Source organism: Octopus bimaculoides, chromosome 4 (assembly GCF_046866305.1).
Source record: "Octopus bimaculoides isolate indiv1 chromosome 4, ASM4686630v1, whole genome shotgun sequence".
NCBI classification, from domain to species: domain Eukaryota; kingdom Metazoa; phylum Mollusca; class Cephalopoda; order Octopoda; family Octopodidae; genus Octopus; species Octopus bimaculoides.
In genome coordinates this window covers 117888646-117903777 of record NC_142931.1, presented here as the reverse complement: position 1 = coordinate 117903777, position 15132 = coordinate 117888646, and the positions used below count along the sequence as shown (strand labels likewise).

The following is a 15132-nucleotide window of genomic DNA, read 5'->3' as shown; positions in this document are numbered from 1 at the left end:
TATGTATGTATGTATGTGTGGAGGCGCCATGGCCAGTGGTTAGGGCAGCGGACTCGCGATTGTAGGATCGCAGTTTCGATTCCCAGACCGGGCGTTGTGTGTGTTTATTGAGCGAAAACACCTAAAGTTCCACATAGCTCCGGCAGGGAATGGTGGCGAACCCTGCTGTACTCTTTCACCACAACTTTCACTCGCTCTTTTTTCCTGTTTCTATTGTACCTGTACTTTAAAGGGTCAGCCTTGTCACTCTGTGTCACGCTGAATCTCCCCGAGAACTACGTTAAGGGTACATGTGTCTGTGGAGTGCTCAGCCACTTGCACGTTAATTTCACGAGCAGGCTGTTCCGTTGATAGGATCAATGGGAACCCTCGTCGTCGTAACCGACGGAGTGCCAACCATGTATGTATGTATGTATGTATGTATGTATGTTTATAAGTATGTATTCATTTTGTAATTCCAATACCACTATAGGGTGACATTCACCTGCTACTGATATTTTTCTGTTTTTAACACTATACGTCTATAGGGGATGCTTTCTCGAGACGAACACCACATTTTAGAAGGCTTTCAACTGGTATATATACTTTTAGTATGTATATATACTTTGAGGGATATATACTTTTAATATGATATGTACACAGGCATGTATGTATGTATGTATGTATGTATGTATGTATGTGAGAGTGTTATTGTGTTTGAGTTTGTCATTATCACCAGTAGAAAACGTTGTTGGTTTGTTAACGTCCCGCGCAACTTCGCAGTTCAGCAAAGAGGTCGATACAATAAGTACCAAACTTTAAAATAAGTGCTGGGATCAATTTTTTTTCGAGTAAACACTTCAAGGCAGTGCCACAGCATGGCCGCAGTTCAATGACAGAAACAAGTAAACGGTAAAAGATAAACTAGCAATCCCCTGGCATCTTTAACCCTCGTTGGTTATGGTACAACAACAACAGCAACAGCAACAACAACAACAACAACAGAATCAATGCAAAACTTTGAAAGGCAAGAAATGCAGAAGAAAAAACGTAATAAAATGGTAAAAGAGTTGGGTGTGGCAAGTTGAAATAACTACAATGCTATGTTGGAACCGAAATAGGTGTAAAAAGGAAGGAAGGAAGGAAGGGAAAACGAAGAAAAGAAGAAAGGTAAATGGAAAAAGAGAGAGAAAAAATGGAAAAATGAAGAGGGAGAAAGAGGAGAGGAGAAAAAGGAAGGAAAGGAAAGAATAGAAAGAAGGAATGAAGGAAAGAAGAAATAAAAGTGGGAAAGAGAGAAAATAACGAAGAAAAAGAAAAGAAAAGAAAGAAAAGAAGGAAAGAAAGAAAGAAAGAAAGAAAGAAAGAAGGAAAGAAAGGAAGGAAGAAAGAAAGAAAGAAAGAAAGAAAGGAAGGAAGGAAGGAAGGAAGAAAGAAAGAAAGAAAGAAAGGAAGAGAAAGAAAGAAAGAAAGAAAGGAAGAGAGAGAGAGAAAGAAAGAAAGAAAGAAGGAAAGAGAGAGAAAGAAAGAAAGAAAGAAAGAAAGAAAGAAAGTAAGAACGAAAGAAAGAAAGAGAGAGAAAGAAAGAAAGGAAGAGAGAGAAAGAAAGAAAGAAAGAAAGAAAGAAAGAAAGAAAGAAAGAAAGAAAGAAAAGGAAAGGGCTTGTTTGCAATTAAGAGTTACGTCCCTTAGTCAGTTAGCGGCATGGTGTTGCCTGCAGTTGGAGGAGGGCTGAGGCGAGTGACGTCACCATCACATTGCAGCTTGTTGTTGGGGAAGCGAACAACATAAATTTTTTTTTTTATTTTCGGGCTGCTCCTTCGAATGTTTGCTTGGTTGGATCTTCTGTTTTGATTTGTGCGACGACGACAGACAAAAGAGGAGGGGAAAAAAAAAGTAGCAAAAAGGAATACTTCCCACAGAACGAACAAACAAACAAACAAACAGAAAGAACCTTGCAAAGACCATAAGATTAATTCAGCCACAAATATACGAACGAATACTCATCCTAGATTATATAATGCCAGCGATCAGTTAGCTGGATTTCATATTAAGAAAAACTGGATATTTCAATGTCCTCAAGTATTGCTAGTGATACAGGACATGACGGTAAGCATTACTCTGTGTTTTCTGTTTCTTTCCACCTTCCTTTCATTCATTCATTCATTCATTCATTCATTCATTCAATCAATCGTTCAGTCACTCACTTATTCACTCATTCATTCATCCATTCATTCAGCCATTCAATTCTTCATTTCATTTAAATTCTTTTCCATCTACTGTCTTTTTAATTCTTTCCCTCCTAGTCTCTTCATTTTCTTTCAATTTCTTCTCTTTCTCTACATCTATACACTGCCTACACACACACACGCACATACACACACACACACACACACACACACACACACACACATATATATATATATATATATATATATATATGCATATGCATACATGCATGCATGCAAAGATGTACATCTGTTTATATAGGTAAACGGGTAACGATCCACAAGTACGTTAAAGTTTCGCCCATACACACTTTTCTTTCGTTTTCTTCGTTCCTACGTGTATGTATATACATGTGTGTGTGTGTGTGAGAGAGAGAGAGAGAGAGAGAGAGAGAGAGAGAGAGAGAGAGAGAGGGGTATACATTTGATACTGTGATCAAGGAGATTTAAATCCGAACAGGACTCAAAACACCCAATATAAGTTATGAAGATAATTGCAGAGCAAATAATTATAAATTTTAGCAGTTTAGCAGATTTACAATTTATTCATTTTCGCAACAAATGGACTATGCATTCACTGTATCATTAATAAGGAATGTTATATACATTCATATACATGTGTGTCTTCTGTGTTCCGTGTATTTTTTTTTTCTCTTCCTCTTTTCATTTCATGTTTCCGATTGATATGGTGGTGTCTTGAAACCCGCCTCGCTTCTTTCAGGATCTAACAATACAACAGAGCGGATTTCCGTGCTTGTTATACCTACCATCTTCTTTCTATCAGTCGCTTACAGTATCTGTTTAGCTATATATCTACCTAATCTTGTGTGTGTGTATATATATATATATATATATATATATATATATATATATATATATATATATATATATATATATATCTTCATTCGCTCGTTTCTGTGGAGGCGGATGAGTATATTATCATCATTTCCACCCACAGCGCTCTCACCTGCTAATCCATCCATCCATCCATCCATCCATCCATCACCTCCGCCGACCAATTTTCTTCTCCAAATATATCTTTCGCCCTTGATTGACCAGGTGCGACACGAAATGAGCCATTCTTGTCTGTTTCCATGCTCAGGTCTGTCATTTACTTTTCTAAGCACTCCGCTTGAAAGGGAAGCATTCACACACACACACACACAAACACACCCAACAACACATAATCTAACACATGCATATATATATATATATAAATTATATATATATATATATATATATATATATATATATATATATATATATATATATATATATACTCGTGTGTATGACTATGCATGTATCTGTGTATGTGTATGTATGTATGTATACATACAGATGCGCACTTACATTTACACATTAAATAATAGACGGTACTTTTAATCATGCACCACATACATACATAGATATATACAGATGTGTATGTATGTATGAATGTATGTATGTATGTATGTATGCACGTGTATATATATATATACAAACTGTTAACGTAAATGTGTGTGTGTGTGTGTGTGCTTGTTTGTGTGTGTATTAAATATGTGTTTGAATAGACACGCATTGTGGTAAAGCAGGGGTTGTGTATACGCACAATCGTACGTGGCGTAGCAACTAACACGCGTGTGCGCGCAGATCGGGAAGAGAGAAGAAAAATAAGGAAGAGGTCGAACGAAGAAGTCGAAGAATAAATAATACGAAGAAGAAGGAAAGGACCAAGTGGCTGTTGGGATTGATATGGTGACTTATTTACGACCCTCCTCACTTCGTTTAAGATCAATTAACAAGAGCGGATTTCCACGCTCGTAACAATTTCTCTCTGTCCAAGCGCTCACTCTGGTTATTTGTCAATCCATCTATCTCGTCAGTTCTCTCTCTCTCTCTCTCTCTCTCTCTCTCTCTCTCTCTCTCTCTCTCTCTCTCTCTCTCTCTCTCTCTCTCTCCGTAAGTCATCCGTGTGCCCTCCTTTCTTGTACTTTCTAATCTTTCTGGAATCCGCTTTTATTTACATTAAACAACCCTTTTTTTTGTGTTTTGTTTATTTTCCTCGTCTCGTTTTTAGAGAGGTAAATAGAAAGAAGCAGACGAAATTTACATTCTTCGGTCATGTTATCATACAGGCGGGGACGGGCGCGATCACACACACACACACTTTATCTGTCTCTAAGACGCGATCGCACACACACATGCATACACACACGCGCATGCACGCACGCACACACGCACACACACACACCTTTTCTCTTCCTTAGGCGCAATCACACATGCATACTCACTTTGTCCCTCTTTCTCTTTCTCCCTTTCTCTCTATATCTCTTTCTACATCCTCTCTCTCTCTCTCTCTCTCTCTCTCTCTCTCGCTCTCCTTCTCTCTCTCAGGTGCGATCACACACACACACACACACACACACACATACTCTTAGGCTCAATCATACACATACACATACAAACTCAGGTGCGATCTTGGTTCACATATACACGCGATCTCTCTCTCTCTCTCTCTCTCTCTCTCTCTCTCACACACACACACACACATACACATACTTATACATAAATGCATGCAACAAACATATTTGCACGCTCATGCATAACAACAGGCACACACTTGCACACTACCGACATCACACGCTTGCCCGTCCAGACACACTTTTGTACTCTTACACATTCAAACCCACGCATACACATATGCACACACTTTGTACATTAATGCATACAACAAACGCACAGCCGCACATAACCATATAAACTCACAAACATATACACATGATTGTCCATACACACACTTGTCCGTTCATGTACACACTTGTGTCCCTGCACATACACACACACGTACCACTTGCTACATGTGTGCGCATGCACATTTCCTCTTCCCACCGTCAACTGTCTTCATAATATAAGAGACGTCAAGGTGTCTTTTGACTCAATGCATATTCCTGAAATTCCAACTCGTATTTTTTTTTTTTTCTTTCTATCATTTATTTACATAATTTGTATTTGTGCAATTTTGTTGGGTTTATTTTCCACATTTTCCGCCTGTCTTTTCTCACAATCTCTCTCTCTCTCTCTCTCTCTATCTATCTCTCTCTCTATCTATCTATCTATCTATCTAATCTATCCATCTAATCTATCTATCTATCTATTTATCTATCTATCTATCTATCTATCTATCTATCTATCTATCTATCTATCTATCTATCTATCTATTTCTCTATCTATCTATATATTCTCTCTAGAATTATCTATTTCAGCCAGTCATTTCTCTCTCTCTTTCTCTCTTTCTTTCTCTCTCTCTCTCTCTCTCTCTCTCTCTCTCTCTCTCTCTCTCTCTCTCTCTTTCTCTCTCATATGTATGTTTATATATATAAATTATATACACACATATATGAATGTGTATACGCACACACACACATACAATGCATACATATAGCTATACATACATGTGTGTATGTGTGTCACATCGAAGGCACTTTCATTTCATGTCATTTTTTTCTTATTGTCGTTGTTTTGTTATATTTGTTTTTTTTTTCCATTTCTTCTGCTACTTTCCATTCATTCATTCACTCTCCCTCTCTCTCTCTCACACACACACACACAAAAACACTTCTTTTTTCTTACTTTCTCTTTCAATCTTTCTTTTCTTGTTTTTAAATGTTGTCATTTCTCATAAACCTTCTCCAGTTTCTTCGATGGATTTGTTAACCGACATTGTTATTAGCAAACTGTGTATCGCTCGCTCCTGGCAAGTAAACCTTCCTCTTTTCGCGGCAGCTATTTTCTTACGCACGCCATACTATTCTTCCAGGACAATCTCTATTTATTTATGTATTTATTTTGTGATTTGGGCTACAAATAAAATTCAAACTTAAGACCTTGTTTTGAAGAAACAACTATTATTACTATTATCTTCATTGTCATCATTATTATCATTACTATAATAAGCGTCGAATAAAATACAATACGATAATTCGATGCGTCTCTTTACATTCTGAGTTCAAATTTCGCTGAGGTTGACTTTGCCTTTCACCCCCCCCCCCCCCCGCTGGGTTGATAAAATAAATACCAGTCAAGCACTGGCATCGATGTTTCGAGTAGCCCACTTCCCCCAAATTACAAGCCTTGTGCCTGTAGTAGAAAGAATTATAACTATTTATTCCCGTCACCTTCATCATCATCATTATCTTTATTAACATCGGACTAAAATACATTAAGATACATCAATGTGACTTTCTTAACGTTCTGAGCTGAGATTTTGCCAAAGTCGGCTTTGCCTTTCATCCTTTCGGGTTTGACCAAATAAGTACCAGTTGAACACTGGGATCGATGAAATCGACTTGCCTCCTCCTCCCCCAAAACTTCAGGCCTTGTGCCCATTGTACAAAGAATTATTATTGTTATTAGCGTCGGACAAAATGCATTACGATTCTCGATGTATCTCTACGTTCTGAGTTCAAATTCTGCCGGGGTCGACTTTGCTTTTCATCCTCCCGGGGTCGATGAAATAAATACCAGTTGAGCCATTGTGCCTATAGTAGAAAGAATTGTTATTATTATTAGCGTCGGACAAAATGCATTACGATTCTCGATGTATCTCTACGTTCTAAGTTCAAATTTTACCGAGACGGACTTCAGCTTTCATCGTTCAAGGGTCGATAAAATAAAATACTAGTCAAGTTCTAGTATCAATCTAATAGACGATATCCTTTCCTATAAATATTTGTAGCTTTGGAACATTGTCAGAAATTCACATCATTAATATTCGAACAGACTTTTGTTTTTATCAGTAAAGACAGGTGATGAAAATAATTTATGATTATGACTTTCAACCGACTCCTCCTCTCACGCTTGCAAATACACGCGTGCGTGCACATACGTTCGTACACGCGCACATATACACACAAACACATTCATGGACATACACACACACACTCATGTTGATGTGTGTGTGTGTGTGTGTGTGCCTACATACACGATCATGCATATACATACATACATACATACATGCATACATACATACATACATACATGCATGCATGCAGGCAAACATACATACATACATACACACACACACACACACACACACACACACATATATATATATATATATATATATATATATATATATATATATATATATATATACGTATTCTTTTATTTGTGTCAGTCATTTGACTACAGTCATGCTGGAGCACCTCAGACACACAAATGCATACAAAAATATACACACACACACACACTATATATATGTATATATATATATATATATATATATATATATATATATATATATATATATATACATATATATACGCATACAAACATTTCCGTCTACCAAATACACTCACAAGGCTTTAGTCAGCCCGAGGCTATAGTAGAAAACACTTGCCAAAGGTGCCTTGCAGTGGGGCTGGACCCAGAACCATGTGGCTTGGAAGCAAACTTCTTACCACACAGCCACTCGTATATATCACAAACGAAGATACACAAAAATACACCCAGAGGTTGTATATACATATATATGCGTGTGTATCATACAAACACACATTTATACATAAATAAACACACATATACATACACACACACATATATATATATAAATTTTCCCATGCATACACACACACACACACACGCACACACACACATATATATATATATATATATATATATGTAAATGTTTGTTTTATGTTAAGTTGTAATAAAAACAATTTTACATTAAACTGAGGGTTTCCTGAATTCTTTTGGTAGAGTACTTACTCTTTTACTCGTTTCAGTCATTTGACTGCGGCCATGCTGGAGCACCGCCTTTAGTCGAGAAAATCGACCCCAGGACTTATTCTTTGTAAGCCTAGTACTTATTCTATCAGTCTCTTTTTGCCAAACCGCTAAGTTACGGGGACGTAAACACACCAGCATCGGTTGTCAAGCGATGGTGGGGGACAAACACAGACACACAAACACACACACATATACATATATATACATATATACGACGGGCTTCTTTCAGTTTCCGTCTACCAAATCCACTCACAAGGCTTTGGTCGGCCCGAGGTTATAGCAGAAGACACTTGCCCAAGGTGTCACGCAGTGGGACTGAACCAGGAACCATGTGGTTGGTAAGCAAGTTACTTACCACACAGCCACTCCTGCACCTACTTGTTTATTATTCTTTAGTAAGAATAGTGTTGACACTGACTTTGAAGTTTCTGCCTACTAGGTCCTCATCAGCATGTGATACATTCATATTCACTTTGACCTTATATAATCTCTGTTAAGTTAAAACTCTATCACAGTCCAATGATGGTTTCATCTGCTTGAGCTTGCTCGAACATTTTTTAACCCCGTGCACATCATCCATCTCAGTCCTGCATTAGTTGGAGGCGGGGATCTTTTGCTCAATTCTAAACATAACAGTAGTAATCATCATACACAGCACTGGATTAACCATTAAGCAAAAGATGCAGATGTGTTACCTAAGATTAATTTTGAGGATCTGATTGAAGACTTTACTATTCAAAAAAGTAGGAGGAAACTTTTCAAATATAAATAAAGTGGAAGTATACAAACATAAACATTATTATCCTTTTTACTGTTTTGTTTCATTTTGAAAAATAAGAATTTATTTTTGTTGTTTGTTATTGTTTATATTTTGAAATACATAATCTTTTATGGGGGCACCAAAATCTTAGGGCCTCAATGGGTCTTAATCCAGCCCTGATCGGACACCTATTTACTCAAACAGTATACTGAGGATGACTTAGCTCACTGAAATTTTGAAGTCCTGTCAGTACTTTTCTTGTTAAAGAATTATGTATCATCATCATCATCATCGTCGTTTAACGTCCGCTTTCCATGCTAGCATGGGTTGGACGATTTGACTGAGGACTGGTGAAACCGGATGGCTACACCAGGCTCCAATCTGATTTGGCAGAGTTTCTATGGCTGGATGCCCTTCCTAACACCAACCACTCAGAGAGTGTAGTGGGTGCTTTTACGTGTCACCCACACGAAGGCCAGTCAGGCGGTACTGGCAACGGCCATGCTCAAGATGGTGTATTTTATGTGCCACCTGCACAAGAGCCAGTCTAGGGGCACTGGCAACGATCTCGCTCAAAAATCCTACGAAGGCCAGTCAGGCGGTACTGGCAACGGCCACGCTCAGAATGGTGTATTTTATGTGCCACCCACACAAGAGCCAGTCCAGGGGCACTGGCAACGATCTTGCTCAAAAATCCTACGAGCAAGATCGTTGCCAGTGTATATATATATATATATAATACAAATGTATGAGCATATGCATGTATACATACATATATGTACATACCTACATCTACATGTATATATAGATGCATATTCGGGTACAGGACGTCAAAAAAGGTACGGGAACATAAAGCACAAAAAAACGGACTTTTTTACAGACAACAGAATGAACACATAGGAAAACAGACGAGCCACTTATGGAACTTTTTCTTCATCAGCTGCCTCTATTCTAAACTAGGCATATATATATATATATATATATATATATATATATATATATATATATATATGTATGTATGTGTGTGTGTGTGTGTGTTAAATAAAATCATACAACAAAGCCAGGGCTGTGTGGAATTTTCAGGACATTGATGAAGAGAAAGTTAGTCTTACACCTATTTCTGGGATATTAGGGATATCCCTTCATCAGAGACGATGTGGAAGAAATTGTAGAGCTCAAAATAAAGAGTTATTTTGGAAAAGGATGGAAATAAGAAGAATAAAAGGAAATAAGAGAATAAAAGTAAAAATAAAGATATATGTAGGATGTTATAGCTGCAGTTCCATTATGCAAGGGAAGAGGTGTGTAGAATTGGTAGAAATGCTTCTTGTCCAAAATATCTAAGTTCTGATAGGAATATATATATCATGGGAAGCGGACGTTAAACGATGATGATGATGATATATATATATATACAAACAATATATGAGTATATGCATATATACGTACATGTATGTACATACCTTCATCTACATGTACATATAGATACATATCTGGGTACATGACGTTGCAAAAAAACATAGACAAAATGATAAACAAGGTACAAAAAACAAGCAGGCCACATAGAGAACATATCCTTCATCAGCAGCCACCATTAAAAACACTAGCATTTCGATATATATATATATATATATATATATATATATATGGGAGAATATACAAAAAATAACAACAGACGAGGACAGGTGGTGTAAATAACAAAAGTATATATTAGTATGACGCTCGGGAATACGGAAAGTCTTTGACGTTTCGAGCTACGCTCTTCAACAGAAAGAATACGGAGACAAGGAGAAAAATACGGAGAAAAAAAATTGAATAGTGTTCAGTCAACGGTCAATCATAATAATGGCCGATCATAACAATGACTGACCGGAAGTTAGAAATTCTTATTTCAGGAGAGCTAAGAAAGGGGGAGATAACAAACGGTGATCGGGAACGAGGGGCTGTGTGTGGGAGGTAGACTGCTGGTGATCTTGACGTATGTAGTGTGAAAATGGGGGAAGGGAGAAAGGAAGAAAGTAGTTGGTCAGTTGTAGTGTGTGCGTGGTGTGATGCGAGGGTATTGGTGTGGTGTGCGTGGTGTGATGCAAGGGTATTGGTGTGGTGTGATGTGAGGGTGTTGGGAGGTGGGGAAGACATGGGTGGAGTGTGGGGTAGAGGTAGGGGTATGTGGGTAGGGTGGGGTATGTGGGTAGGGGTGGGTGGTGGGTGTAAGGAATTGGATGGGGTGGAGTGGGAAGGTAGAGTAGGAGTGTGTTGGGGTGTGGTGGGATGAGCTTATGAGGGGGTGTTGACGAGGAGGGAGAAGGGGAAGGTGGATGTAAGAGAGGGGGAAGATGGGTATGGGAGGGGAGAGGAAGAGAGGAGAGAGGGTGGGTATAAGAGAGGGAAGGGGGATTGAGAGAGGGGGAAGGTGGGTATGGGGGGGAGAAAGAGGGGAAGGTGGGTATGGGGGGAGAAAGAGAGGAAGAGAAAGAGAGGAAGAGAAAGAGAGTGAGAGAGAGGGAAGAGGGGTATGGGGGGGAAGAAGAAAGGAAGAGAAAGAGAGTGAGAGAGAGGGGAAGAGAGTGAGAGAGTAAGGGTGAGAGAGTAAGAGAGTAAGAGTGTAGAGAGTAGGAGAGTAGGAGAGTAGAGAGTAGGAGAGTAAGAGTGTAGAGAGTAAGAGTGAGAGAGGGGGGAGTACGGGAGAGGGGGGGAGGGGGGAGTACGAGAGAAGAGAGTGAGAGAGAGTAAGAGAGAGGAGAGAAAGAGTAGGGGTGAAGAGAAGTGGGAGTGGAGAGAAGTATGAAGAGAGGTACAAAGAAGTAGGAGTCGGAGCAGGAGGTGGGGGAGGGGAGAGATGGGTGGTAGGAGGGAGGGTGGGGGAGAGAGACAGGAGGAGGGGGTTAGATGAAGAGTGGAGGGGAGTTGAGCCCATGTGGCGCAAAGGAGCGAAGATAGAAGATTAACCCCTGTTCACGGCGCAAACGGGTGTCCGGATGGCCCCTGTGCATGGACAATCCAAACACAGACAGGTGTTGCCGCAAGGAGTGGCCGGCAGAACGGAAGTGGCGTGACACCGGGGTGTCATTGCCGACGTTGATATCTCGGAGGTGTTCCGCGAATCGGTCGGCCAGGCGCCGCCCCGTTTGTCCGATGTACAGGGATTGGCAGAGAGAGCAGGAGAGGCAATATATGATGTTGGTAGACGTGCAGGTGAAGGAGTCGGTGATGCGATAGGGTCGGTGATGGGTGCTGGTGAGGAGGGTGGTGTTGGAGAGGTAAGGGCAAGTGCGGCAGCGTGGACGGGAGCAGGGGAAAGAGCCAGGTTGGGAGGTTGGGTTGGGGAAGAAGCTGTGGACCAAGAGGTCCCGTAGGTTGTGGGCTCGTTTGAAGGAGGGGAGGGGTCGATTAGGGAAGATGTGGGAGGTGGAGGGGTCGGACTGGAGGCGCCGAAAAGCTCGGAGAATGGAGCGTTGGAGGGGTAGGGTGGTGGGATGGTAGGTGAGGGGAAAAGGGAGGCGGGAAACGGCAGGGCGGGTTCGGGGGGAGAGAGCAGATGCACGGTCCACAGAACGTGCTCTGGCAAGGGCGGTGTGGATGGTGGTGGGTGGATATCCACGCAGGCTAAAGTGGTGAGCCATGAGTTGAGACTGAGTCTCAAAGTCATGGCTGTCGCTACAAAGTCTGCGTAGACGGAGGAATTGGGAATAGGGGATGGAAAGTTTTGTGTGTCTAGGGTGGGAGGAGGAGAAGTTGAGATAGGAGTGTGAGTCTGTGTGTTTGTAGTGGATGGAGGTGCTAAGGGCGGAGTGGAGGATGCTGACCGAAATGTCGAGAAAGGGGACAGAGGTGTCAGAGACAGTACAGGAGAAGTGGAGGGCAGGATGGAAAGATTGAACGAAAGAGAGGAACGAGTCAAGATGTTCGCGGGAGAGAGAGGTGGCACCGATACAGTCGTCGATATACCGACCGTATAGTTCGGGAGTGGGACCAGTGAAACTGGAGAATATTTGGGCCTCAACATAACCAACGAAGAGGTTCGCGTAGTTGGGGCCCATTCTCGTCCCCATGGCCACTCCCGAGAGATCTGCTGGTAGATATCTCCCGCGAACGAGAAGCAGTTGAGAGATAGGACAAGTTCGGCCAGACGAATGAGTGTGGAGGTGTTGGGTTGTGGGTTGGGGCGTTGGTCTAGAAAAAACTTCAGGGCACACAGCCCCTCGTCGTGGGGGATCACTGTATAGAGGCTCTGGATGTCTAGAGTGAAGAGAAGCTTAGAAGGGCTGGGAGGGAAAGAGAAAGAGTTGAATAGACGAAGCGCGTGGTTAGTGTCATGAATGTGGGAAGGGAGAGAAGCCACTAGGGGGGCGAGGACCCGGTCTAGGTATTTTGAGATAAGCTCGGTGGGGCAGTTGCAGGCGGAGACGATGGGGCGGCCAGGGTTGTTCGGTTTATGGATCTTGGGGAGGAAGTAAATGGTGGGGGTGCGTGGGGTGCGAACAATAAGGTTGGAGGCGGTGGCGGGGAGATGGGAGGAGAGGATGAGGTCATGGATAGTGGAGGACACAGTCTGTTGGTAGCTGGGCGTGGGGTCGGAGGGCAGAGGGCGGTAGAATGAGGTATCTCGAAGTTGACGGAGAGCTTCGGCCTCGTAGAGGTCCGCGCGCCATACTACCACGGCTCCACCCTTATCAGCCGGTTTTATGATGATGTCCGTGCGGCGTCGGAGGGATCGAAGGGCCGAGAGTTCGGCTGGGGAGATGTTGAGTCGAGATGGACGCCTGGAAAAGTTAAACCGGCCCACAGCGCGTTGGCAGGCGCCCGCGATATATATATATATATATATATATATATATATATATACTCTTTTACTCTTTTACTTGTTTCAGTCTTTTGACTGTGGCTATGCTGGAGCACCATAAATATTAAACAATGAGATACTGAATGTCATTAGCAATAATTGGTTAATTTATATAAATTTGCCTGTAAATTGTAGAAGTGAAGGAAAAAATCATGTAATAATTGGTAAAAGTTCTCAAAAAAAAGTGACAGTTTCCAAAGACAGACAATAAATTTCTCAAGTTAATTCATATTCCTACAGAAAGAACTGTCTGATTTTTGTTTACATGCTAATGACAATTATGGATAGAATGTTTTGCCATGTTTCTGTTAATTTATACAGTCTTTGTTTCAATTAATTTCAAAAATGAAGAACTTTGCAAAATAACCTTGTCACTATTAAGCTAGTATGTGGAGCATTAAAAAGGAATTTTGAGAAGAGGTTTAAATGCAGATCAGTTTAACCGTTTAACATTTAAATATTCTACCTGTTTTATGTTTAAACTGGCCAGATCTGGCCTCTCACAACTACCTAACATTTGTCATTATTCTAAACATAAGCAGTAACATATATATATATATATATATATATATATATATATATATAGTGTGTAGATATTTTCATTAGTGTTATGTATATGTTTTCATTCATGTGCATTAACTACAGCATTAGAGTGCTTTAGCTCTTATTTTTAGCAATGTAGGTATTATCTAACACCCGTGTCAATTCTCCTTTTTGGTGAAACATTGCAAACTGTTGTTTATATTAATTTTATATATTTATATGATGGGCTTCTTTCAGTTTCCATTTACCAAATCCACTCACAAGGTTTTTAGAAGACACATGCCCAAGATGTCACATGTGGGACTGAACCTGCAACTATGTGGTTGAGGGGCAAATTTCTTATTTCGTTATTGCCCACGAGGGGCTAAACATAGAGGGGACAAACAAGGACAGACAAAGGGATTAAGTCGATTACATTGACCCCAGTGGGTAACTGGTACTTAATTTATCGAGCCCTGAAAGGATGAAATGCAAAGCTAACCTTGGCGGAATTTGAACTCAGAACGTACTGGCAGACGAAATACTGCTAAGAATTTCGCCCAACATGCTAACGTTTCTGCCAGCTTCTGGGGGGAAAATTTTCTTATCACACAACTTTCCTGCACCTGTGGATATGTTTATATGTAAGAACTTTTCAAGTCAATTTCAAACTTGATTAGACCACACTCTTCAGACAAGATTAACACTTCTGATACCAATCCACCTGAGACTGCTACCTGGTTCTATGATATAAACTTTCCATTTAACTCCTTAGCATTCAGATTATTTTGTCAAATGTAATGCTTATTTATTCACATTATTTTGAATTAATCATGCATTATCTTGCAGCTTTCAAATTTCAGTGATGTTACTACTTATGTTTAGAATAATGAAAAATGTTGGGTAGGTGTGAGAGGCCAGATCTGGCCAGTTTGAACATAAAACAGGTACGTGCACACATACACTCATGTATATAAAAGTGTAAAATGGTTGACATGAGGAAGAGCATCCAGCTATAGGCATCAAAGCATGAT

At 40.4% G+C, this 15132-nt stretch overlaps 1 protein-coding gene across 2 annotated transcripts in view; it reads left to right on the top strand.

Annotated features, from left to right (window-relative positions):
* The first annotated feature begins 1662 nt into the window (after positions 1–1662).
* The window catches only part of LOC106876364 (uncharacterized), an 85306-nt gene continuing 71836 nt past the window's right edge, over positions 1663–15132 (top strand). The window contains exon 1 of one of the 2 annotated variants that reach the window (XM_089351224.1): positions 1663–2088. In XM_089351224.1, coding sequence (XP_089207350.1) covers positions 2052–2088 — 37 coding nt within the window. In that variant the 5' untranslated portion in view covers positions 1663–2051. Of the gene's footprint in view, positions 2089–3170; positions 3310–15132 lie in introns of those variants that run through there. The other variant, XM_089351225.1, reaches the window with a different exon arrangement.